This window comes from Misgurnus anguillicaudatus, chromosome 4, assembly GCF_027580225.2.
Source record: "Misgurnus anguillicaudatus chromosome 4, ASM2758022v2, whole genome shotgun sequence".
In the NCBI taxonomy this organism is placed as follows: Eukaryota; Metazoa; Chordata; class Actinopteri; order Cypriniformes; family Cobitidae; genus Misgurnus; species Misgurnus anguillicaudatus.
Window position 1 is genome coordinate 22,509,130 of NC_073340.2, and position 27,499 is coordinate 22,536,628.

At 35.9% G+C, this 27,499-nt stretch overlaps 3 protein-coding genes and 1 long non-coding RNA gene across 10 annotated transcripts in view; 3 read left to right on the plus strand and 1 right to left on the minus strand.

The window, feature by feature from the left end:
• The window catches only part of LOC129421447 (uncharacterized), a 46,908-nt gene that overhangs the window by 14,132 nt on the left and 5,277 nt on the right, over nucleotides 1–27,499 (minus strand). Inside the window, exons 3-5 of one of the 7 annotated variants that reach the window (XR_012369275.1) lie at nucleotides 24,309–24,469; nucleotides 18,229–18,276; nucleotides 48–522 (exon numbers count right to left, since the gene is read on the minus strand). This is a non-coding gene — a long non-coding RNA (uncharacterized lncRNA). Of the gene's footprint in view, nucleotides 1–47; nucleotides 523–13,570; nucleotides 13,863–15,485; nucleotides 16,097–18,228; nucleotides 18,277–24,308; nucleotides 24,470–27,499 lie in introns of those variants that run through there. The other 6 variants (XR_012369273.1, XR_012369274.1, XR_012369276.1 and 3 more) reach the window with 6 other exon arrangements.
• On the plus strand, nucleotides 4,255–9,140 carry hoxb6b (homeobox B6b). Its single transcript, XM_055177000.2, has 2 exons — nucleotides 4,255–7,361; nucleotides 8,048–9,140. The coding sequence occupies exons 1-2, from the start codon at nucleotides 6,941–6,943 to the stop codon at nucleotides 8,299–8,301; spliced, it is 675 nt and encodes a 224-aa protein (XP_055032975.1). The 5' UTR covers nucleotides 4,255–6,940; the 3' UTR covers nucleotides 8,302–9,140.
• hoxb5b (homeobox B5b) lies at nucleotides 9,345–11,623 on the plus strand. The gene is made up of 2 exons (XM_073866999.1): nucleotides 9,345–10,278; nucleotides 10,664–11,623. The coding sequence occupies exons 1-2, from the start codon at nucleotides 9,694–9,696 to the stop codon at nucleotides 10,910–10,912; spliced, it is 834 nt and encodes a 277-aa protein (XP_073723100.1). The 5' UTR covers nucleotides 9,345–9,693; the 3' UTR covers nucleotides 10,913–11,623.
• hoxb1b (homeobox B1b) lies at nucleotides 20,492–22,525 on the plus strand. The gene is made up of 2 exons (XM_055176995.2): nucleotides 20,492–21,665; nucleotides 21,779–22,525. Exons 1-2 carry the CDS (start codon nucleotides 21,086–21,088, stop codon nucleotides 22,111–22,113), a joined length of 915 nt encoding a protein of 304 aa, XP_055032970.1. The 5' UTR covers nucleotides 20,492–21,085; the 3' UTR covers nucleotides 22,114–22,525.

The window sequence follows — 27,499 nt, forward strand, 5'->3', positions numbered from 1 at the left end:
TCCTTTGTTCTGTTTCCTTTCAATTGCAATGCTTTAATAATAAAAAAACAAGACTAAAGACCTAAAGAAAATGTCACACTTTTACAAGCGGATCAGGTCTTGCGCACGACACATTACAGTTAAACCTCCACGACCATGACACGTAAACACCATGTTAAGGTTTTAAAGTGTTTAAAGCACCTGGATTAGATGTAACAAGAAAATGTTAGTGGTGACAACATATTTCAACCAAAAAAGTAAAGTAATAATAAATAAACAATGAAAATTACAACCAAATTTTTTCCCATATTTACAAATCACTGGAGTATTTATTGACAGCAAAGGGTCAACCAAAACAATTTGACCCCAAGCCAAAGTTCAGTAAAGAACTAAGGAGACAGTTTATTGGCTTTTATTACAGATTAGATTCTCGAGGAGTCTGGTGTCAATCTTTGGCTCTTTTGTGATTGTACACCAAAAACAGGATTCCTCTCGTTGAGGTACATTTTTTTCTCAGAGATCTGGCTGCCATCAGTCGAAATTCTGAAAATAAATATTTGAAGTTGGTGAAGTCATGTTGGTGGCCTATACTGTGTAATTTACTGGTGAGTATTGTTAAATTGTATGCTATATTAATTTGGAAAGCACTGTATATTGATTTATATTAGTTTTTATAAACAATTATGTGATGGGAAATATCTATAATAAATATATTATTTCGCAGTAAATTAAATTATGGGATGGTAAATTAAACTATGATTGAGTTGAACAAAATTCAAGGTTTTCTCTCTGGTAAATCTTTCACAAAATACAAAATATAAGCAAACACAACAACTACACCAATACACTACAATAATACAATTAATGAGATAAATTACAACATTATTTTTTAACATTATTTTTTAACAGAATATGTAATGAGAAACAAATTGTTTTAAACCTTTTTTGTTCTTAGCGATGACAACTTCTTGGCAAAATCCTAAATATAACTACATGGACATTTCATTTTGTAGTCTTTATGTAGGCCCACACAACGCTCTGAAGCTGCAAAGCTCATTAAAGATGCTATTAAATTATATGATATTATATTATTTTAATATGATCCTTAATCTACAGTATATTTATTTATATAAAAATAATATAATAGACGTATATATAGAGTGTGTATTTCAATATAAAAGTTAACTATTTATTTTCGAATTGACCTTACGATATGTTCCGATATACAGGCCCCAATTTTGTTCTTTAGCGAAATCCTATACTCGACACTTCAATTATTATTATTTTTTAACGAATCAGACACCGAATATTAAAAATAAATGGACAGACCATTTTGGCTGAGACCACAAGGCCGAAAAGATCAAGAGTATTTTTAGCAAAGAGAGAGTGTGATGGCCGCTTTGATAAGCCTGTGCATGCTACCTGTTATTAAATAGAAAAGGCGAAATAAAATATGTTGAATGTTTATATCAACATGTACAATGTTGTTACAATGTTATTAAACATTGCTCGCGCACAAAACAACAACAAAAGCACAATGTACACATGTTTTAGTAGTTTAACAAAAGCCAAAAAGATAGACATAGCCCTTTACAAGTAACTCAAGAATTTCACTTTTGTGACATGTTTTGAAAGCCAAAGGACTGTACAATTTATACCAATACATGGTTTAGACAAATGGAAAAAAATAGGAGTGTGTCCTGTCCACGCTGTTCACAATATGACATGTTGGTTGGGTTGGACATGTTATAGACTGGAGGACGAAGACTACATACACGACTACATACACGATATATTGAAGACTACATACACGACTACATACACGATATATTATTAAACTACGTAGTTTAAAGTGTGTGTGTGTGGTTGTTTGTGTGTTTATTAATAAACAGAGATTTCAATAGACTCTGACATAAATCAGAGTTTTAAAGGCCACGTTATAAGAAAAACGATGAAAACGGTGTAGGACAGTATATGTATAACTAAATCTGGTAATTTTCTGTAGTCTGGCCGTAAGCCATTATAAAAGTGTTCTTGGGACCAAAACTGTGCCCATCAGCATGTCAAACTATTTATCAAATAATTTTAAGGCCATTCGATCAGTTAATATTTTTTTTTTTACATTTTTACTCATTAAAAGCTGCATGCTTTCATATTTCTGAGTATATCAAAACCACATCCTAAAACAACTTCCCATGAGCAACTATGTATTTGTTGATCTGTAATGTAAGCTATGTAAAAAATTAACTGAAAAGAGATAAAATTTAAAACATTCTAATAACAATTCTATGCCACAAATTATTCGTTGCGTATACTTTCATTTTACATTGGCTAAAAAGCACTGTAAATTTATGTGTTTAACAGTATCTAAATATTCAAAATTATAAGAATACTTTGAATTGTTTTACTTTAAAATGTGAAGCAAAAACATACATTAAAATTGTTTCTTTTTTACCTTATACCACCATTTTCTGTGGGTTCGATGAAAAAAAATCCCCAAAATGAAAGTGAAATTTTCTAAAATGTGTCCCATATTAAATTAATAATGATCTGATTTATTAAAAAGGGGAAAAGAAAATGCTATTTTATAATCTTTTAATACAGGTAACCAATAGCAGCACATTTATACTAATTATGACAAAAATACATTTCAACCAAAATATAACCATTCTTTATACAATTTCTAGTATCTGACAATTGATTTTGATTTTCTATTTTTTTTCGTAGGACAACATTTTAGATAAACTACAAACTGAGTGTAATAGAAATTTGTATTTTAGAAACATAAATGGACATTTTTACATTACGAAGTTCTTCGAATCCACTTCAAGAAAAGATAATTTGCAATTCGTGTCGATGAAAACACAACCTAAACATTGCTAGAAAAATAATAAAAAAATACATTTGGATTTTGAGTAGCAGACTTTCCTCTACTATGGCCTACAGAAAATAAAATGAATGTGTAAGTTAAAATGTAACGAATATAATGTAGATACACTGCCAATATCCTAAAATAAAACGCTTTGGCATTACATACAATTTACACATATTGTTACAGTACCATTAGCCCAGAACAATGTCAAAGTACATAATAAGCTTAAGTTTGTACTTAAAAAATATAAATAATTATTAATGTATACCTCTTATGCTGCTTTTAGGCCTTTTTTGGACAGCATGCACTGGTGAGCTTCAAGAGCATTGCCTTCTCGAGGGTATAACCTACAGCCCATGCCCGGTCACTTTTGGGTTATACTGTTTTATTGCCCCAATAAACGTCGGAAATAAGTGTTTGTTCCTAGATACAGGAAGCAATTCTTTCCTCCACGCATGTTTAGTGCTGTAAAAAGCTTACACGTTCCATTTGTCTATTCTTCTCTTAAAGTCACCTGACAAAAGAATGCACACAATTGAGAAAACGTGGAATAGTGTCCTATTATTTTAGGGTAACTGATGTCTTTCAGTTATAGCCACTTGTGCTAAATTCTGTAGGAAACGGATCAAGCATTAATTCTTATAAGGTTAGGGTTAGGTATGTCATCAAACCCGTTCTTATTGTTTAGCTGAATAAAAAATGCGATTTATACAAAATACCTTTATACAAGTACTGTACCTGATAAGGCATCTCTAAAATCATTCTTACAAATACTTTCTCTGATAAAGAAAAATAACATATTTATCTATGGTTTTTAATAACGTGTAGTCGTGCTTTTTCTATTTTAACGAATAAAGATGGCGGCGACCGAGTTGCTGCTGAAGCAAAGCAATAAACTCACAGCTGTTTATGAAAATTTACAACTTTGTGGTAGAACTTTATGTGTGATTCTGCAAGTGGATTGGCTGAAAAAGGTCACGTGGACAGCTCTCTGTGAACATGAACTTTTTATGATTTCCCAAGTGGCTATAATGCAGCATTCTTTTGGTCAGGGCGCAGTCAGTAGCACCTCTGTCCTTATGTACTTAATGTTTTTACGTTTTGTTAAAGGAGAGGAAGAGGAATTTCTCTTGACTTAGCGATTTGTTTGCGTTAATGTGGATGGTGAGCACGCGACGTCATGCTAGCACGAAGCGTCTTCAGATTTTCACATCAGCTAGGAGTGCATGGGTCAAGATACAGGGAGGACCTCAGTTCATTCTTACCCAATTTGTCAAGTTTTACCTCAGTCTGTCTTACATCCAGTAACGTGACTTGAGATGGTAAATAGACGGATCTTCGTGATTATTTTGGAGCATTCCCCTGAACCGATGATGAACGGAAGAGGAAAGGTAGGACTGGACCTACAAGGTTCTTCACTTCACTTAGTCCAGCGATGTCATGCAAACCGGTGTTAATAGATTTGATTAAAACGCTGTCCTATTTAGTGTGCCTTGTATACACAACATAAAGAGACAAGAGTTAGGGCATCATGTTGATAAGAATTGATATGAAGAGACCTCACGCGTCCCATGATGATTTGATGCATAAAGATCGACTTCATGCGTATCGCATTTTTTTTTAGATATGCTCAAAAATGCATGCTGCTTAATTTGGGGGGAAATTATTATTATTCAGTTACAAGATGACCGCTTCATTTCGTGGTTTTTAGATTTATAGGGTGTATTAAAGTTTAGAAATCAGCATTAAGTTTCTGAATAAGCAATTCTCTATTATCTCCTAACTGCTTACCGATTTTGTCATTTTCTATAGAAAAGGAGCTATGAAAGTTGAATGTTTTTAACATTTAGTTTTTTGTGTTTATTAGCAAGTGTTTCTCGGACATTTATGAAATATATTTTTGCATTATTAATGATGGATTCACGTTTTAAAGACTATCAAAAAATAGGCCTACTTAAAGAGACGCTTTTGATAAAAAATGAACTCTTCAGAAAACCTAAAAAGCATCAACAAGCTTTCTTATTTATTAAAGATGTTTATAGGGAAAATGAAGACAGTTAAGAAAATACTTGTCAATTAAATGTATTACAAAGTGCAGTCCTTTTTAACAGCACTTTTGGACAGTTTCATAATTCTTAATTAAAATAATGAATAACAACAAAGGAAAGTGTTTTGAAAAACAACCACATGGGAAATGGTTGTAGGTGAACCCTAAACAAGCACACCTTATGTCAATTCTTGCTCTGTGATGTCATCTAGTGACGAGATTTGGTAACTGTGGTGAACGTCTTGGTTTGGGAGGCGCTGTCTCTGTTTATGTGATCTGACTGACTTCACGACCTCTAGCATCCATAGGCTCTAGGTTTTGGGTCGACAAGTGCAGTTTGTTAGATGTTTTAGTCTTGTATCTTTATATTTATTAAAATTATACAAAATATTCCTCCCTTTACTTATAAATTGGCTTTGGACTGAAATTTGTGTACTTTGGATGTCCTTTGTCCTTGTACGCTTTCTTTTTGTTTTTCTGTGATTGAGGGGACCACCGTACATATAACAGAAATGAATAATGGACTCTTATATCCAATATTTAGTCGGATGGTGGGAAATGTAAACTTTAATTCGATATTACAATGCACTAGATATTTTATGTTGTCCTATATACAATGTCCCTTACGAGAATTAGCAGTGGTTTTATTGTGGTAAAAGTGTAGTAACCATGTTTTTTTGGTGTATTGATTACTATCAGCAAAACTATGGTTTTACTACACGAACCATGGTTTAACTGTAGTTTTTGAAAACCATGTCAAAGTTTTTGTCAAAACCATGGTTATTTTGTGGTTACCATGGTTTTACTACAGTAGCCATGGTTTTTTGGTTTTAACTGTAGTAAAACCATGGTTAATTTTCGTAAGGGGTACATTTTCAACTTTATAAGAACGTACCAGCAATCCAAGGGATAAACAACAATAACGTCATTTTGAACTAATGAAAAGACCCTATCGATATTCAATACCTCTAAAGATCAATTTTTATTAATTTACAGAAATTGATAGTGATTAATGGTTAGTCTTTTCCTTTGAGGGTTAATAAAATGCTAAAATTGGATATACTTTATTTATGTGTATTAAACACAATATTTCAATTAAAATATCTAAAAGCACCGACGTTTTATTTTAGACAAAATATTTTGTGAGATTTGAAATTGAAACGAAGGGGATGCTTTATTTGTGGATTGGGTTGAATTTAAATTTGATCGATTGTTAAGCAAGTTTCAAGTTTATGTTGTCTATAATATTAAATGTTGACTTGTTCTATGCATTACATGGGCCTATTCCTTGCATAATAAGCAAGGCCATAATATTTAGTAGTGCGAAAATAATCAAGAGTTAATACGAAATATAGGCCTTCTGAAATTATTGTGCCATGGGAACAACATTTTCTTCAAACCAGCATATTAGTCTTCAGAAATTAACCTACTGCATTTATTTTATTGTATTGATAATATTGTTTTATAATAAAGATTGAACAGCGAAACTGTTAGTAGCCTAATTGCTTTTATAAATTGCTATGGTGAATATTTGTTCTTGGGAGTCTGTCCGTGAATTTGTGAATTTTCATCGGGCCAATCAAACGTTTGTATTAAAATGTCCAAAATTTCTGACTAACCAGAAAGTCGATTTTAAAGCGAGGCGCAAAATTGTAAAATTATTGAGCCGCATTTTTCGTTAATATGTCTGCAAAAGTGAATTATGAGCTTTTATAAAGCGCGTAATTGTTGATATTATCGTATTAAATGTTTTATTTTTTAAATAAAGCGCAAAAAAACACTTGGGTGTTGGGTGTTTTGATGTGCTCGGGGATTCCATTCTGTGCAACAAGAGGGCCCCCACCTTAAATGTTACCCTGTCGCCAGAAATGCTCAGGATTGGTCAGGCACTGATCAGCTGGTTTCTTTCCCCGCGGTCTCAGATTGGCACCTCGCCACCCCCCTTCGGCTAAAACCAAATCTCAGATAAAGTAATGGCAAAAACCACTTGGACTATAAAACACAACAAATCATAACACTCGGACAATAACACTGGCCACCCCATGAGTTCCTATTTCGTCAACTCAACTTTTCCCGTGTCTCTACCCGGGGGACAGGAGTCTTTCTTGGGTCAGATACCGCTATATTCCTCTGGATATACAGACCCTTTAAGACACTATCCAAGCGCCACTTTCGGAGCGACCAATGTCCAGGACAAAGTTTACACCTCGTCGTACTACCAGCAAGCTGGAGGGGTTTTTGGGAGAGCCGGATCCACCAGTGCTTGTGACTATACTACATCCAACCTTTACCGAAGCGCGGAGCGTTCGTGCGCTCTCGGAGGTTTGGAAGACTCGCTGGTCCTAACCCAGGACCAGTGCAAGACGGACTGCACTGAACAGGGCACAGAAAGATATTTTAACAGTGAAGACAAATCGTGTACCCCGGTTTACCCGTGGATGCAAAGGATGAACTCGTGTAATGGTAAGATACACATTGAGATGCTTTTTGCTTTTTAGAATTTTAAGTCACATTACTTTCCACTACGTACTACACTGTTAAAAATAGGTTATTTGTCAGACTGTTTGGTGGTATAAAATAACCTTTGACATTTACAGAACCTTTCTATTGGAGAAAAGGTACTCTGTAACAGAAAAGGTTATGCATAATATTAAAAAGTAAGAAAGAAATGGTTCTTTTAGGAACGTTTGACTGAACGGTTCGTAAGGAAATAAAAATGGTTGTTCACTGCGAAGAACCACTTATAGCACATTTATTTTTTAAGACTATATGTCAACATTTTAACATATTGTTTACCAATTAAATCTGCATTCTTGAAAATAAGTTATACGCAGTTTAAATAAATAGCCAACGGGGGCATCGTAAACATTGCAATTTCTAGCAAAACATTACTTTGACCTTTATTTTCCAAAATTGTAAGCACGACAAACACGATGTGTTTTTATACACTGAAACACTTTCGACATGATTCCATAAAGAAACAGATCCCCACATGCATGCACAATGAACGCAGTTTTCAATTCTGATGGCACCGAAGTAATAACAATTATCACGATAATGATAATTGTGGCACGTGTAACGGTAGTATTTTATCTGCTGTACTGTCTCTGCTTTACTGTTGACATGTCTGTTTTTCACTTTTTTGACAGGAATGCCTGGCAGCACTGGTCGCAGGGGTCGTCAAACCTACACTCGGTTTCAGACACTTGAACTGGAAAAGGAGTTCCACTTTAACAGATATTTGACCAGAAGGCGAAGAATTGAGATATCACACGCTCTGTGTCTGACGGAGCGACAAATAAAAATATGGTTTCAAAACCGTAGAATGAAATGGAAAAAAGAGAATAAAGTGATGAACTCCACAAAAGCCAGCGAAGAGGAGGATGGTGGAAAAGCCGAATAAATGTTAAAAACAATTTATGAGGAATCCCTAAAACGTTGTACATATCATGTAGTTTAATTAATTAACAAGTACTGTGCTGCCCAACAAGAAAACTACCTATTACATTAATGTCGACATAAAATCTTCAATAGAGACATTTCCTTGTGATTAAACCACGGTTTTGTGGTTTAAAACTAGGCATCCACACCATCTCTGTAATGACAGGAAAATATATGGGAGATAATTTAACCACTATTGTGTTTGGCCTATCTATAATAAACTAATAAGACAGCCGCTGTCTCATTGTTTGAACGATTCTAATGTCTGTTTGAAGGATAACTTGAGTTCCTGTTTAACATGCTTAAAGCTTTGATCTGAATATGTATTTTAGTCCATGTTGTGTGCTAGAAAGGGGGATATTTTGATGTTTAATTTATTGGGGCGTCATGTTTGTGTATGTGTATGTGAATGCACTAAGAATAATACGTTAGCAATGCCATTTTGTCAATAAAATAATTGTTTAACAATAATGGTTTGCCTTTGTGGTTTATGGTTTATCAGGACATGTGTGCTTGCACTGGTTTTAAGAGTGATGTACCGCGTTAGCCATATAAACATTTCATTATTACCATCTTTATGCGTTTGTGTAAAGAACTCTACTAGACATGATATCAAATGTTTTCTAATACACATGTGCTTTTTTGGTATGTTTAATAAAATTAAAATAAGCATCCAAGTGAAGCTATGCTGGAAAAATCAGGCAATTCGACACTACGCCCACCTTGATCTCATTTACTTGACACATAAAAAGAAAAAAAAGAAAAAAAAGACAACAACTTATATGTTAATAAACCAAAATGTTTCATACCGAGGCACTTTTCTTATGGCAAAGAGTCGCTTAATCATTCAGGACTGCCTTTAATCTATAAAAAACACAAAATATATATTTTTAAAGGACGTGAAATATTTATCAATCGGTATAATTTTGTCTTAAATGCATTTGCAAATAAAACTATTTATTCTGTGCAGTAAAAATGTATCGTTAAAGGATGCTGCAAAGCTCCCGAAATGTGCAGGTGTTTCGGCATTTTTACAATTCTCCCAGTAGGTGACGCCCTCTGCTAACGTGGGATGAGGCGCGCGATGGGGAGGCACCATTGAGTTGAACCTAACGATCATCATTTCGTCATCATTTGTAACCATAGAGCATGAATTACCTCTTGAAGTCATCAGAGAGAATTTACGACTGGTCAACAAAGGCACGTGATGCCCTAACGCTCTCCCATATTTGGCCGCATACATGGCAAAAACGAAGTACAGTGCATTGCTATAATTCATTATTACATCATAAATTGTGCGGCGCTGGATTTTAACGACCAAGATCTACAAATCAAGACATTTTAAAACATCCAAATGAGCTCTTATTTTCTAAACTCGTTCTCAGGGCGCTATCCAAATGGGTCTGACTATCAGTTACTAAATTATGGTACTAACGGCGCTATGAACGCTTCTTACAGGGACTCCACCAGCATGCATTCCGGGTCTTTCGGTTACAACTACAATGGAATAGACCTTAGTGTAAATCGTCCCAACAATGGCCATTTCGGGGCAGTTGGAGATAATTCTCGCGCTTTCCAAAACCAGGGTCAGGACACCCGGTACAGACAGTCGAGCTGCTCGCTCTCGTCTCCAGATCCCCTGTCTTGTGCCACCAGCGAGGCTCTGGAATTGAAAGGTTCATCTCCTCCATCTGACCAGGGCACACCAACGGGCAACAACAGACTCAACAGCAACAGCAACAATCTCACCAGCAGCAATAGCACACATTTTCCAGACACTGACGAGACCAACGTCTCGTCCGAGACCGAGGATGGAGCACAGACTAACAGCACCACACGTACGCAGAAGCAAGAATCTGTCGCGACCTCGACTACAACACCCAACGACGGTCAAAGTCCACAGATATTTCCATGGATGAGGAAGCTGCACATTAGTCATGATATAAACATCTCTATTATTTTTATTTATAGGCGTCAGCCATATCTAGATGATGCTCAAAATAGTTTACAGTTAAGTTGCTATACGTGGCTCAAAATGCATGCATGCTTGTATACTCTTCAGAATATTTTAAGCTTTATTCGTTTTGAACTAACAAATCTAATAATGATAAAACGAACCATTGATTTCACCTGAGTAGAGTTTAAATATAGTCAATAAGCACTAATGGGAGGTAACTGTAGAATTATTGTGCACCAGTAAAACCATTAAATGGAACACTAGCCTACTAAATGAAACCAAAATCAGTCCAACAATTTTGTAATTCCCTTTCCGCTTGATCGCATGGTGATGTTTGCTTATTATTTCTTTGCCCTTGCTTACGCCAGATATGACTGGACCTGATGGGAAACGGGCTCGAACAGCCTACACTCGGTACCAGACGCTCGAGCTGGAGAAAGAGTTCCATTTCAATAGATATCTCACGCGCAGGAGGAGAATAGAGATAGCTCACGCGCTGTGCCTCTCAGAGAGGCAAATCAAAATCTGGTTCCAAAATCGCAGGATGAAATGGAAGAAGGACAATAAACTGAAAAGTATGAGTCTGGCTACAGCGGGGAGCGCTTTTCAAAATTGATCATATATCGTTATCGGTTGAAAATTCGACTACTGTTACAGCGCTGCACCTTTCGGCTTGTTGATATCACCTGACAACGTGTAATTCTCCTGTGCAACGGAAATTGTCAGCTGTTGAATATTGTTATCACTTATGCTAAACCAGTTACAATTGCCATACAATGAGTGTGAATGTCAAGTGTGTCAAGTTTATACATTTGTGGAGGAAAGCATGTTCCATGTGAGCTATTCGTGCAACGTACCCTAGACTTGTTACAAAGATTATGTACAACTCGCACTACCTATAACACTATCTTAAAAGATAGTGAAAAAAACGCAAATTTTTGTTGTATCCTTGAACCTGTATTGAAACGTCATGTATTATTCACGCAACATGCTATATTCTTGTTATGTGTCAGGCTTAATGATTTCTCGTAGATGATACCTGCATCTCGAGAAAAATAAATATTTTCGCACTTACAATTTGTGTACTTAGGTTGCAGCACAAGATTATTTTGGGCTCGTAAGATGTCCTATGAAGAATGTCTTTATACAGTAGTGACCAATATGTTATTTGTAGTGCACAATGTGAGTTATGGACGTTCTGTGTTAAAAGTTGGAGAAAAAAAATGTTTTGTCATTGACATGTTAATGGTATCTGCCTTTTTGTATTTGTGTCTAAAATGAAAATAAGTTCATTCTAAAAGAAAAATAAAGTTTTCTCTCAGTCTTATATAGTTTCTGTTTGCTCTGTAAGGCCTATTTGATTTGTCATCCAATGGACCATAAATTATATTTTGTACAAGTGCTCACTTTATCTGCCAGTTCATCTCCTGATATTTTACTCTTTAAATTATTATTCTCTGATATAGCTGCAGGTCAAAAACCTGTTAGGCCTATTACATAAAACTAATAAAATAAAATGACAACTGATCGTGTATCATTCCGCGTAAGCATTCCTGCGTTCTGCGAGGATATTTTGGTTTCTTTATCGCAGGCAATCTTATTACTCAGCATTTGTGTAACAGCAGTAGCTCAGCAACTTCACTTACCTAGCAATGCTTAAATTAGACGACTTGAACGCCATTTCTATAGGTTATTTTAACCATTTGCATTATTTGTATGAAACACAACATACATAATCCCAGTGTATTTTGGATGATGCCCTCTCAAAACACCAACATGTAACTCTTGGTGGCTCTAAAACATCACGTGAGGTCCATAAAGTTAGTTTTATGGTTTTAGGGGGGTTGACAATGTGCTTCATAATTCACATTCTTGAATGCAACTGACTGTTTAACTGCTTCAGCGGGATTCTAAAGGTTGTGGGTAGCATGCGGACTCCTCTCAGTAAACATTCGTAATATTCAATGCTGACCTGCCTGTCAGCAATCATTTTCTTAATATCTTCTGCTAAAGGGGAAACGATACGCAAAATGTCTTCTTAAAAAAAGTAAGTCACATAAATTTCGTCTTTAACATTTCATGAATTAATTGTATTCAATACGATCAGGATTTTAGCCAAATAATATTTTAGTTAAAAGGATTTTACGGCAGCGTATGAAAAAATGCTTACGTTATTGATAAAAATTATTTTGTATCGTGTTATGCTAACCCGGCTGATTTTTTAAAAACTGCAAAGCTTTATTAAATGTGTTAATTTGATTGAAATAAATAGTTGCATAGAAAAATCTTCAGCGTCTTTCACTTCAAATTTTAAAATTATTTTAGTGTTGACCCGCAATATTTGAAATGAAGATATTTTCTCTAGTTGCTTTTTTAAAACTAACAAGGAAGGGTTACGTGGTAAATTATTTCATCAAACACCTGACAAAGCATGCAAAATATATTTAAAAAATACTCTCGATGTGTTTGCCTATTTGAACTTTGCAAATATGTGCAAAAAATTGAAGACATAGAAAATATGCTTGCTTCTTGTTTGTGTTTTAGTTAAAAGAAAAGCACGAGGTACAAGTAGAGGTGAGAACATGGTGTAACTGTACTATTTACCCCTGGTAGAAACGGTTTCTCGATTCATAACTATTAAAATCCCATTGTACTCCTATAATGTGTTTTGCATATTGATAGGGGTAATCTGGGCGCTGTTCTCATCAATTATTCATTGGGAAGGGATCACTCCGAGGTCAGGAGACGAGAGTGGCACACATGCCTTCCCAAGAAGCAAGGTTCATGCCAGACTGGATGGTAGTGCTATGCAGTTTAGGAATAAATTATGCGCCCTCACTCAGATATACAGTATATGCTGATTGTCTTGAAATTCATACTTGTAGTTATTATAAATATAACTAAATTGTTGAGAGAGACTGCGTTCACTTTGTGGGAGGTTTGTACTATCCGAAAATATAGATACAGAAAATATAATATAATATAATATAAATATTATAGTGTTTTAGCATAAATCGCAAAAAGCAATATGCCGTAAAGGTTTTGTTATGCTGTCATTTAGACCGATGTAACACTACTTCATCGCCAGCAGGGCCCGCCTCACACCGAGCTCCTGCTCTGTTCTTACCCATTGTGAATAGCGTGAAATTTTGATGGTTGTTTTTCGTTAATCAGAATTACACTTAGGGAGAAATAAATAAACGAACATGAACATATACTACTCGAAAATCGAAAGCACTTCCACTGGACAGTATTTATTTGTTGAGTTTAATGGTAGTATACTTGATTATTAAAAAAATAATAATAAATAAGGCAGATGGTAATTATAAGATATAAGATATTAACGACATAAATTAATAGCTTTTGGTGAAAAGCTAAGTTTGCAAATAAAAATGCTATTAATAAAATATTCAAAGGAATAAGTATATCAAGAATATACAAGACAGAAATCATTGTACTGTGACAGTGCGTGGCATGGTGAAGGATCAAAGTTCATGCTGAGGTCACTAATAGGGTCTGGTCTGGGATTATTGGCATCATTCTCAGGTCTTCTTGAAATGACAAAACTGGTAAAAAGAAAAACAATAAAGAAAAAAAGCGAGAGACTGTTATAAAAATGCTAACGAAAAACGCATAGATATAATATTATAGCTACGTCTGACAAAAGCATCCTGCACATTTTGGAGAATTTTCAGGCTATTTTAAATATATATTTAGAGGCAATTTTTGTATATTATCGTTCAAAATGTTTTAAATATTTAAACTGAATGTTTGGTTTAGATATAATCCCATTTTTACTACCCCTGCGTCCTTAAAATGTAAGTTGCAATGCTTAAAGAAGAGAATTGACGACGACAACAACAACAACAACAACAACATGGCAGGGTCAATTAAAAATAAAATGGTATTTCATTAGTGGTATTATTTTAGTAGTGGTATTTCATATGTCTGTTGTAAAATTGTGATAACATATTCAGGAAAGAATTAATCGAAGTTTGCAGCAGCATGTTTAATGAAGTTGATAAATGGTATTTCGCTTAAGGTTGTCTTGAATTTTTCAACTTGAATCGATCGTTATGCGCCCATAAGGTTGTGTGATGTCTGCAAAGAAGCTGGTAGAAGGCTAGACCTGCAGAGACACACACGAAATCAAAGTCTGGAAGAAAACGCCATATGGTTAATTACGTAAAATTATATAAATGGATTAAGTGCAAGTGTGCAAACTGGAGGCACAGAAAATAGCTACTACGAGAAAAAGGATTGAGGACCACACTTTGTGCAGACAGAGTAAGTTTACTTCTCTTTACATGGCCTCAGGATTTAATCCAGCTATGTGCAGTAAATCAGAAGTGGAATAATGTTATTTTCATTCCTGGTGGGCAGTTTGTATTGATCTAAATGATCAGACAATATGTTTACAGGAAAACTTCATTTACAGCCTAAACTGAGATACTAGTAAAGCATAATTTAATAATGCACTGTAATGTAAAAATTATATCGATTCTGAGAATTAAAGCATAAGAGCAAATAACTAATGACCAGATAAAAGAAGGGGTGGGGTGTATTGGGATTAGCTGTTCATTGATAAAATAATGAAATGCTTACCAGGAACAGTTGTCATTGGCCTTGTAAAACACCGTTTGAAATCATGGGATCCCTGTCATCTATATATACCCTGTAGATCCGAATTTGTGTGAATTAAGAGTCGCAAATTCGTGTCTTGGGGGATATGTAGTTGATATAAACACAACGCCAAATGGAATTGCTGTGCATTTTCTGTTTTTGATTGTAATTCCAACAATAGATGTAATTTAATGTTGGAAACCCGTTTCTTGGGAGTTCGTTTTGCATGTGAAAGTCTTGAAAAGTACACAACACCTGATGGCGCTACATCGTGTCATACAGTAACAAATTCTGGCCTTTTCCTTTTATGGAATTTCATTTAATAAATTCTTTATATTTCCTGCAGCATCAATTGTGTTGAGGGTTTGCACTTTTCTTTTTATCTTTTGTAGCACGTCTAAAATATCTCAATTGTACGACAGAGCTCCTTTTCCAGATGCAAACCAAAAATGCTGAATTTCCAAAGGCACACAGAGGCTCAGTAGCATAACTGCTATATCTGACGACTTTATAAACTACTATAGAGAATATTTGAGGATGTGATGTTCATGACATTTCAGTAAAACTGTTTCTTTAGTGTTTATATTTTAATATCATAATTAAACTTGACTTTATTTTCATTTATTTTCATATAGCAACAAACATATACCAATGAGACTATCTGGGGACACCAAAGGACTCCACGTGTCATTCATGAATCCTTACAGACTGCAGATAATCGAGAAGTAACATGACAGGTATTTTTTCCCATACATTCAGATAATTCAAATACTGTTAAATGTTAATTGATGAAAGAGCTTCTTGACACTTTACTGATTTTTTTTTTGCATTTATAATAGCTTACATACTAAAACAATACACAGTAATTGTCTATTTGTATCTCACAATATTACTAAGTGTAATAGTTCAGATTTTGTTCGTTATTATTGCAATAATACAGAAAGCACCAAATTTACTGTGACTGGTAAAAAGATTAAACTCAAAGGATACCGGTTCCGCATCCCTTATCCCTTATTTGCCCCATGTCACGTGATTCATTAAATAATTGATGAAGATGTTGCAGAGCAGAAAGGCAAAGGAGCCAATTCGTCAACACTGGCTTTATGCCTAGCTAACTTGTGTGAGTTTAGGAGAAAATTCTCTGGAGCTCGCAGGAAGCTATCCTCATTGCTGTAAACTGTCAAGAGGGAGAAGGTTAGGAGCACAGCATATTAAACACCACACATTGTGAGTAAGCCTATTAAAGCTTTTACGTTGTACTTTAGTTATGTGTGTGACAAAGTAAACATTTTAAAGCCAGTATTGAGATGAATATCTTTCCACTAATCTTGCACACGGTTCTAATTCGGGTAATTTTCATAACGTATAAAACGTATTAGCCTATGTTGTGGAATCCATTTTATAATTATACATATAATTGTATAACGTTTTCGTCTTTATTAAGGTTTATTATGAGCTGTAACAGTCGACTGCATAGAATGTTTGTCTAGATTCTGTTAGGATTTGGGGTAGGCCTATTCCGTCACCTGTTTTATAAGCCCAGTATAAGAATTACAGTCAGACAACGCCTATGTAAATGTTTTGCCTACATAAATTAATCCATCTAGATAATTTATTGCAGAGAAGTGGTCGTTACATTAAACCGCATCATAAGCAATAAGTCATAGGGTTAAGGGATGGTAATATCAATAAAAGGGTTAAGGCAAATCTGTAAAGGCCTAGACTGGTTGGTTTGGGAGTGGTGACTATTGCACTGTCTATGACGAATTCACTCTTCTATGAGCAGAAGAGCAAGGTAATGAAACACAACAGATCATCTTGAGAGATCAAAGGCCCTCGGACCTTTTGGGAATTGATCGCAGGACCATCCCGAGACAGCGGCACTCTCTCATCTTCAATATCACTAATTACAATATCATGCACGAATAATTCGAAACAGATGTCGCATTTACTACCATTTCATGGAAAATATGTTAGCTGACATATTGGAGAATAATTTTTACGTGTTCTGCACTGACGCATATTAGTTTTCACGATAGTTCATTTAAAATGTTTTATTTATGTGCTTGTGAATTTTGTAGCAAAGTTAGTAAGTCTCACGACTTCCACCAATATTTAGAAACAAGATTTGTGACACTTTTAAGAAAATAATTGGCATTATCATCACCATTATACATATAAAAAGCCTTTAATACTCACATTTGAAGGGAAAATGCGCATAACAGTATCTGAATAATCACAAATCACACTTAATATATCACATTCAATGTGCTAATGTAGCTGAAACTGATGAATTATGATCGTCTCATAATTAACTATACTTCCCCCCCTCAATAAATGTACTAAATGCTACCCAGTCTAAATGTCACTGACTTACAACTAACATTATCAGTGTATTTAATTGAAAATAGCACATTTCTTCATTCCCGGTTTGTGTTGACTGTGGTAAACGCGTTTGATCGTATAGTATGTGGGCCACGTCAATACTGCTTTGAAGCAACATCCTGATCTTGCTTAATTTTTGTTTCGCAGTTCAATTTATATTGATTGCTAACTCTACGCGACATCCTTCTTTGCCTCCATCAGCTTTAACATACAAGCTGCAATCCTCTCAGAAGAGAAAGTTTTCCTTTCAGTATTCTGCTATTTAGCTATAGAGAGAAAATGTAAATTATATGAAAATATTACCGAAATTATTTTTTTATTTGTGTTGATTTAATGATTTAAATTGGATCTGATTGTTATAGGTTTACCCACTTATACATCTGGTACATGGGATCTTTCACAATTTGAGGTAAGCGTCTATTCTGTTTTAATCGTCATGACAAAATCTGTAACATTAAACGACTTCAGATTCAGATTGAAGAAACAATGATCACTAATGCGCGGCGCTTTTTTACTGGATTATTTTAGTCTTTTTACTTAAATTATTACTAAATAGCCTATTCTTTTCATTTGTGACTTATTTTTAAAACATGTAGAGCTTCCTATGCTCGAACTCAAGCTGTTGAGGAGTAAGCTCACAGTTTGTGAATGGCGTAGGATCTGTCTGAGTGATTAATCACCTCAGTATTTCGTTCTAGGTTCAAAACGAGTTCACAGGGCTTTGTGCCTTCTTCTGTACCACCGCACAATCGCTTTCCCATTGTTTTTTACAAGAAGCCTCCTTCTGTTTACATTTTGCTGTGTGTAGCATCCAATCAGCTGTTCATATTATTTAAGTTAATGCATGGGGATATGTACCGGGCATGTGCAAAAACAATTAAATAAAAAAATCATAATTAATTCAGGAGCGTTACAAATGTTTACCTTATTCGTGGTTAAGGATTCGTCTTCTGGTTGAATGAACTCCCCTCTCTGTTTAAAGCAATAGACAAAACATCAAAAAAATTACAATGACACGTCTAAATAAAACGAAAAATAATAAGTTAACTTTATTATTTTACTGTACGTGCAGTAGGATTGTTCTTAAAATGTACAATTAATTGCACATGTACGAATATTTGTCGTTTTGTTTAGCACAATAGTTAAACATCAGGGGGTTTTCAAATAAAATCAGATTTCCATTTACATTGGGCCGAGAATTAAATATATTAGCTACTTCGGACACAAGCATTGCATCGTTTCACTAGATGGTGCGATATTTGCCAATTGTTTGTATAGCAAAGTCTTAATATGTGTTAATACTAGTTTTTTAAGTGTATTGTTTAAATCAGAATGTTGTCCACGGCTTGACAGCTATTTACAATATATGAAATTGTGCATTTATTTAATAAAATTCAGCGTAGCAATTTTATTGTATAAAACAAACAACTGAGGTAAAAAACGTTGTATTCATGTAGCTCAAATTGTAGAGCATGCGTTAGCAACACAACGGTCAGAGGTTCGATTCAGGGAACACCTATATTAATAAAATAGTATAACTTATGCACTGTAGAAGTCGCTTACGCGTCTGCAACATTCATAAATGTAAATATAAAGTTGTCAACAGCACAGTGGTCGAGAGATTTTGATTTCTGTTTAGGCTATACTCCACAAGAGAGACATTATTCATGTTTTTCCCTTTTCAGTTGCTTAGATGGATTCATGTTCCCTGACTCACATCGTGTTGTTCTGACCCTGTAGGTCATTCCACTGGGCTTCCGGAACCATACAGTCACATGACACCAGCGTTTAAGCTATACCCCCATACAGGACCTACACAACCGATGAAATCTGTCCTGAAAATGCGAACAACATCAACATCTGTTCCACTCCAGCGAGAAAATACAAGGAAGACGCAATGCTTCTTACACAAACACAAAATGCTTTATTGAGACAGCATGGACCATAGACCAGCCATAAGAGAACATGGACCATAGACCATCCATACGACAGCATGGACCAGCACTGTAGATATCGAGAAGAGCTAAATAGGATTTTATAAAACAAACAATGGGGACAAATGTGCTGTTAAACAATTAATGTTTCACGACATCTTATTTAAGCTTGCACCAACTCATCAGTGTTCCTTCCCGCCAACTAATGGAGATGTAATTGTAGGAATCAACAAGTCTATTTGTATTGCCAACCCCATCTTTCCTTGGATGACAAAATTTGCGCAAAACCCCACGAAGAAGAATCACAGCGCCGTGTCATTTGATGGTGAGTAAATAGGCCTGCAGCTGTCATATGGCAACCTAAATTAAACAATTATTTACTACTAACACACACAAAATTACTATGCTATAATCCATGTATTTCACAAGCAATAATCTGTAAAACCTGTTTATGCAGAGTGATTTAAAGATGGTTGATGTCAAGTTAATACAATTGAGTAATTGCTTTAAAATTCATATCCTCTTTAACAGAATGCAGGAGCGACAAGAAAACCCCGCTGGGAATCATTGCCAAAAAGAGCACGCAGTGCTTATACAAGTGCCCAGCTAGTAGAGCTACTTCAGACGTTATTTATGCAGGAGGAGGTGTGTGGAAATGGCCTGTTTACTCCAACATATAGTGAGAAGCAGATAAAAGCCTGCGGCTTTAGAAGGGTGCCTTATAGCAGAACCATCTTTATCCAGCAACCCACCACTACTGCTTCAAATAAACATGATTAGTTGTTTGAAAGCAGTGGCTGAAACCTTTGGGTAGCCTATGGACTCTCCACTGGTTATCATACAGACGACAATTTTTTTTCTTTCTTTTTGTACATTATCGTGTAGCCTACTTTGCTTTTTACTAAAGATTTAGTTTAGTTTCTTTTGACCGAGAGTGCGTTTAATGTCGAATATTCTCAAGTCCCCGCCAAACAAACGATTACACACAAAATTAACATTAATGGAACATAAATTAAAATGTATTTTTAGTTTACTGTTACTAAATCCCGTTAGTTCTTGAGATTTGGAACATTTGTTGGCTGACAATTTATTAAAGGTATGCTTAGCAATTTTCATTTGTAACCTGCTAATCGTCAGCTTTTGACTTTAATTCAAAATTTCTTCTATAGCGCTTTTCAAAATTTTTAGATTCCCAGTTACCCAATGGAATCAAAATGTTTGTCCCCTGTAAGCTAACAAATGCAGTGACAATAACAATAAAACGTAAGAGGCTTTTAGGAAACATTTAGAAAACCAAAAAGTTATGTTTCCTTTCGGTTTTGAGCTAAATATTCTAGCGTTATAATTTTGCTCTGTTGTAAATTGGAAATTATTTCTAAACTATCTTTTAAATATAAAATAGGTTGGTCCACCAGCTGGAGGATACCTGGAAAAAACAAATCTGTACTTTTCCAAGTCAGTGATCCAGGTTTCTTGCGACGTCTCCATTTGCCCTATAGCCGTCACAATTTTAAATTCGTTTTGAAAATTTCTGTACTGTCTTTAATTCACATTCAGTCAGGCCAAGAACCAACACATCGAGAGTTCATCAGATTGATGGCTGGATTCGATTGATGTGTTTGTCATGTAAATGCCAATCGTTTGATGGACACCTGCAACGCCCAGAGTGCTACCGCAGGTCGCACACTATTGGTGCAAAATCAGTCACATGATCTGTCACTTAACCGATATGAGCACGGATAGAACTTTGTGTGGTTTGACATACTGCTTAGAGGTTGTAGGGGCACTGGGACCACACATCAGCGTATATTGACCCTGCTTAATCAATTTTGCTTGGTCAGTCAACAATGAATTCCTACTTAGATTATACGATTTATAACCGTGGCGGTAACACTTACAGTTCGAAGGTTGGGTGTTTTCCTATGGAGCAAGAATACTTGCCAAGTGCTTGTGCAAGTACAAATAATTACATTCCCGAGGGACGACCAGTCGGAGGCAACACTTTTCCAACGGCACCGCTCGAAACTCATGGCACAACTTATTCACAACTTCAGTCGCAGCCATACCACGTGAACATGGACATGGCCAAAACTGGACACAACAATTTTTGCAAGCAAACCCGACCTCACTCGGACTATGGACACGTTCTCACTCAAGCAGATGACCACATGCGTCTGCAGTCCCCTGCGTTTTCTGTTGTTAACATGGGATCCAACATCGGAGCATACAGTGAATCTAACTGCAGGCCAGGATCTGTTTCTGCAAGCCATTATCAGCCTTATCCCTATGGAGAACATGAATCACAAAGCTACGGTTCGTTTAACAAGTACCAAGTCTCTGCTGAGAGTGACAGCGACTCCAAGACTAATATCAAACAAGCGCCAACGTTTGACTGGATGAAAGTCAAGAGAAACCCACCTAAAACAGGTAAGTTGGGGTTTATGCATGAATGCATATATGAAATTAATCTAACATTGCAAATGTCAGGTAAGGTCATTCATTATTCATTTGTACTCATCCACTGTTTTTGTCTCTTTTAGTCAAAGCTGCTGAATACGGAATCCACGGCCAGCAGAATATAATCCGAACCAACTTTACCACCAAACAGCTTACCGAACTTGAGAAGGAGTTTCACTTCAATAAGTACCTGACCAGGGCGCGCAGAGTGGAGGTGGCCGCCACCCTTGAACTCAATGAAACGCAGGTTAAAATTTGGTTTCAGAACCGCAGAATGAAGCAGAAGAAGCGCGAGAAAGAGGGCACGGCACCGCTCGCAAAACGCGCGACTCTTTGCTCTGCTGGTGAAAGCGCAGATAACTCAAACTCGTCTTCCCCTGGTGCTTCACCTACTTCAGACTCCTCTGTTGCCGTTTGACTTGCCTGTGTGACAAACGAACTCATAAGAGGTTTTATGATCGTGCTGTGGAGCTACTTAACTTATTATGCTGTCTTGGACATAGCATTGAATATGAGCTGATGTATGCATGTTTGCTTTTTATATAAAACATCAATTCTGCTGCATTTGTTTCAAATGAACAAACATACATTACGCTTAACAGTCCAACGCGAGACTTTTCAGGTCGATGTCTTATTTTGCACTACAGATTCGTACCTCTTTTTAAAAAAAGTGACAATGAATGGCATCTTCATGTATTTGAGAACAATCTGGCCTGTGAAGTTCTAATAAATAAATAAATATTTTATTTTTCTGAAATAAGCTTGTGCTTTCGAGATGAGGGAACGTGTCAATTTATTGATTTTCTTTTAATTAAAGGCTCTTAATGATATTTGTGAGATTGTGTCCTTTGTCATAGGATGTCACAATACAATGGAGCTAATTTAAATCAGTGTTGCTCTAGTCTGTATAATTTGACAAGAGGAATGTTGCATTACACACCGGGTGGCTTCCTATGACCTTTTCACCTTTTGTGCCTGCAGGCTCTCTAAACATGTAAACACTCCTTGGTGCTCAGTATTTATTTTATATGTTTTATTTTAACTTGCCACAACACTGATATTTCAGGTAACAAAAAGTTATTAGTAAGCTCTATACATCCAAATGTAATCAAGTCACTGTTCCACTTCATTTACACATTTTTAGAGTAGAAAAAAGCTATTAGGATATAAACAAATACTAAAGGTTATATTTATGTACTTTCTTATCCAAAGCAATAAACACAATTCTGCTTTACTGAAAGCAAACATCTTCCAAAATGGCCTTCATTTAAATAAACGTATTACTGTAAATCTGTCATTATTTACTTTGGTTATTTTGGCATTAGATGCCGAATCTGTTTGTAGAGGTCAGCTGTTACAGAGGACAAAAACAATTAAACACTAGATACCATCTCCATTAGTCTCAATTCTTTTAGAAAGTTTGCAAGGACCTGAAAACCCTGTTTCATTCCCTATCATCTGATGGACTGCTCCAATATTTACTCAGGGTGTTGGGTTTGCACAGATCTTGCCCCAGCAGCCATGCACTGTCAGCACCCTCTCCACTGACCAGGTTCACTTAGAGTTCAGGCCTAAATTAATTCACAAAAACCATGGGTCTGTCCAGTTGGAGATGGGCAGGGTGTCTTCCCAAAGGTCAAACAAAAGTGTTTTCTCTTTTCAAAATTACTTAAAATGTAATTAGGTATTTATAAAACAAAATATAATCAAACAGATGAAGTGACAATAAGTATTGTTATTGAAAAAGTTGAACTGTTATTGAGGAATATTGATTCAATAAAAAAATGTAAGTAATGTAGTTCCTCATTAATACGAAATAATACAATACAATCATATGTACATTGAAAGGATTGTTTGTACAATCTGCCAATCCAGTGTAAATCTAATTAAAGCAAAAGACAAAAACTGGTGATGTGACAAGATGAGCTTTAAAAACACTTTTGTCTCTTTCCCATTTATAATACATGAATATGCCATTATGGGTCAACATTATTAAAGGGGCCATTACATGAAAATCTGGCTTTTTCCATGTTTGGGTGCTATGATTGGGTCGCCAGTGCTTCTATCAACCCAGTAACTTAGTTTTGGTAAACCGTTCTCTACAAGCACATGAAAAAATAAGTCGTTGAAATTTGGTTCTCCTTATGATGTCATAAGGAGCTCTTATTATAATAAAACCACCCCTTAATCTGCACTATCCAACCACAGCACTGCCATTTAGTGCAGAGAAAAGCACATTTGAGTTTTAATTGCAACCAACCACCATCATTGTGATCAGTGTTTGAATTTCATCAGCTCATTTGCATTTTAAAGGAAACACCCAAAACTGCACATTTTTGCACACACATACAAAGTGACAATTTAAACATGCTATAATAAATTATTTATATGGTATTTTGAGCTAAAACGTCACATATGTGCTCTGGGGACACCAAATATTTATTTGACATCTTAAAAAAGTCTTGTGCCATGGCCCCTTTAAAACTACCATGTGCAAGAAAGCTGCACATACAAATATTAGTCGGTCAGAAGGAAACGAGCTAAAATGTAATATTTTTACTTTAGTTATCAGGAATGTGTACTGTTTGTTGCAGTTCCTTTGGAGTTGTGTACCTCTGGGCTCCTACTGGGTCTCCCATCTGTGGGCATCAGCCATAGTGCTACAGAGACAGATGTTCAGCTAGCATGGAGGAGGAGGCTGTTTTTCACCACGTTGTCAGCCTGCATAAAAGCCTTCACTGCAAATGTGGGGCAAGAGGAGCAGTCTGCAGATACTGGAGAGTTAAGGGAAGATAAAAATAGCATTCTTAAACAATGATCTGTAGGTAAGAAGTAGGCTATATCAGGAATGACAGAGAGATATAGATGTGATCTGGAAGGGCATGTAACAGTCAGATATGCTAATTTAGAGGGGACACAGGACTTTTTTGGGAGGTAGAATGGATCTTTGGTGTCCCCAGAGTAGTTTTAGCTCAAAATATCATATGGATAGTTTGTTGTAGCATGTTGGAATAGCATCTTTGTAGGTTTGAGCAAAAACGTTTGTTGGATAGTGCAGATTAAGGAGAGTTATTATCCCCTTCTGACGTCACAAGGGGAACCAAATTTCAATGAACTGTTTTTCCACGTGCTTGCGGAGAGTGGTTTACCAAAACTAAGTTGCTGGGTTGATCTTTCTCATATTTTCTAGGTTGATGGAAGCGCTGGGGACCCGGTCATGGCACATAAACACACTGTGGGGAATACTTTGCTGCCTTGAAATTTTTTGTTAAATCAACTCAGATTTACAAGTCATGTCAACAGAGATGAGTTGTCACAACTTATAAAATATAGTTGAGAAAAGTCAACTTAATTTTATAAGTTACAACAACTCACCTGTAGTTATAACAACTCATCTCTAGACAAGATAAATAATAGTAAGTTAAAATGACTTGTAAATCCGAGTTGATTCAACAAAAAATTTTAAGGCAGCAAAGTATTTTTTACAGTGCATGCAAAAAAGTCAGATTTTCATGATATGTCCCCTTTAAAACCCAGTAATTTTGTGAATAGTGTGGTGACCTTTTAATTTTTCGCATAAGGCAAACACTACAAAGGAAGTGTATGTACTTTACAGATCATATAACAAAATGCGTATTTTATTGGCAAAAGTGGTTTCTGACAAAAACTGTAAATCCTATAATTCACTTGATAGGTTAGCCATGTTGTGAGTACATGTATGAATATATAGGCTTTAATATTTTTTAAATTTCGACATTGGATCAGACCTGAAGCCCTCACTGTAAAAAATATGCAGCATTTTTGTCAAATCAACATATTTTTAATTTTATGTTACCTTAACTTAAAAAAATAAGTTAAACAATTTCAACTTGAATTTCAAAGTTATGTCAACTTTTTAAGCCAAAAATTTAAATAGTAGGTTGAATCGACTTGCAAAACCAAGTTGTTTTAACTTCATGCTTTTTAGTGCTCTAAAACCCAAGAAATAAAGAGTCTGATGTGCACGAAAAAAATTGCATTAAATATCCAATGCCTCGAAAAAAATCATATTGACAGGTACACCGCCTTTGCTGTCAGGTCACTTTTAAGGTGATGTTTAGGGCAGATCTAAAGCATGCAGTGTATATGCTCTCCCTGCTGGGTGTGCTTGTCAGATGGTCTTTTACAAATCAAATGCCTGGCTTGACTTCCTGAGTCTTGTTCAAGTCTCTCTGAAGCATGTCACTCTGCTGGGGTGCATGACCTCAAAGAGATAAAAAGAATACAGTATACACTATTCATGGGCTTGAAACAGGGGTCAGAGGGTCATTATATGTGTCTTGTCTTTCACAGACATACAGTCAACAGCAAAGACAGTGGCCACATGCGGCCTCCTCTTTTCGGTGCAAACAGGAAGAACAGGAAGATTTCCTCCGGCCCTCTCCAAACTGACCAACACAACCATCCCCCTCTTACTCAATCGTATCTACGTCCTCACAAGGCGATTCAATCTGTCCACTACTTTATTAGCTGAGTAACTGGAGAGGATCGGTTTGCCCCTAAGACGAGGGTTTGGGCCATTGCCAGTAAGCAGCCAACAGATATTGGTCAAGTGCAGTATAACACAGACACATGAAGGATGGCGTCTTTAAAGCACAACACTGATTCGATAATGAGAAAAGTGAAGTTATCCCACTTGCACAAAAATTGACAGTTGCTTTTGCAAAATCAACACTATTGTGGTTTGTCATAATTGAATCAAACAATTATCTGAATCTGCTTTTCTTGTAGGAATCTTGCAAAGCGTTACCAGTGCTGCGTCAGTCAAATGATTTTAAGAGGCGAGTAGTGCGCGCCAGAGGGAGACAAATGAAAGCTGACAGATCATTTTATCAGTGACAGATCGTTGATATCACCGACTGCCTCCCTGGTCTCTTTAAAAAGGCACTGAAGGGTGAATATTAGTGAATACTGTTACAACAATCCTCCCTGCTCCGAATCCCAATGGCTTTATATTCCAACCTGCAAAATATAAGGTACAGCACTACACAATGAAGGCCACAAAACCAAGCAGTATAAGATTTCAATCATTAACTTAGAGCTGTGCAAAAATATAGATACAAATAACTATCGTGATAATTTTTTCCACGATAGTGTATCGATATTTCAGTCTCTACTATCGGTATTTTAAAAAACCATCAAATCCCTCTGTGTGCATCAAATGACCTCCTCCACCGCTGCTGTAGTTTTCGCTGTCCAGTTATCTGTCATATACGGCCATTCAGCCAATGTCTCAGAAGTTAGCGGGAGTGAGAAAATGGCAGAAAATGTAAAAACACCTGCAGCTTTCAAAACTGACGTCTGGAAGCACTTTGGCTTTACAAAAAAAGTTAAAAAAAAATTCAGCTCTATTTTGCTAGAAAAGGTATTGCAATGTATCGCAACATGCAACGTATTGTATCGTACCGCGACACATTATATCATAAGCCATAGCACATGTACCGCGATATATAGACCGTTTCAGCAGTAACAACATAAACAAGCGGCTGCACATAGCTTCCGGAAAACTCCGCTAAGAATAAATAACAACAAAGTTCTTTAAACGTAGTTTATTTATATAACAAGCAAAAAAACAACACATAGATTACCTAGGAAACCAAAACATTTGTTATTTTCGAGGAGGCATTTCTTCAAGAGATCAGTTTAGCAACATTAAAAAAACAACACCGGAAGTAAGTTTCGGATCCAGACGTGTATCACGTGCTTCCAATGAAACCGTCTATATCGCACCGCAAGGCTCTTGCCAATACCCAGACCTACATTAA

What these genes read in the sequence shown, in the direction of transcription:
- hoxb6b (XM_055177000.2), top strand. Translation starts at nt 6,941, where the DNA reads ATGAGTTCCTATTTCGTCAACTCAACTTTTCCCGTGTCTCTACCCGGG. An exon ending in AAGGATGAACTCGTGTAATG is followed by an intron (nt 7,362 to 8,047) that starts GTAAGATACACA and finishes CTTTTTTGACAG; the next exon opens with GAATGCCTGGCAGCACTGGT.
- hoxb1b (XM_055176995.2), top strand. Translation starts at nt 21,086, where the DNA reads ATGAATTCCTACTTAGATTATACGATTTATAACCGTGGCGGTAACACT. An exon ending in GAGAAACCCACCTAAAACAG is followed by an intron (nt 21,666 to 21,778) that starts GTAAGTTGGGGT and finishes TGTCTCTTTTAG; the next exon opens with TCAAAGCTGCTGAATACGGA.
- hoxb5b (XM_073866999.1), top strand. Translation starts at nt 9,694, where the DNA reads ATGAGCTCTTATTTTCTAAACTCGTTCTCAGGGCGCTATCCAAATGGG. An exon ending in GGAAGCTGCACATTAGTCAT is followed by an intron (nt 10,279 to 10,663) that starts GATATAAACATC and finishes TTGCTTACGCCA; the next exon opens with GATATGACTGGACCTGATGG.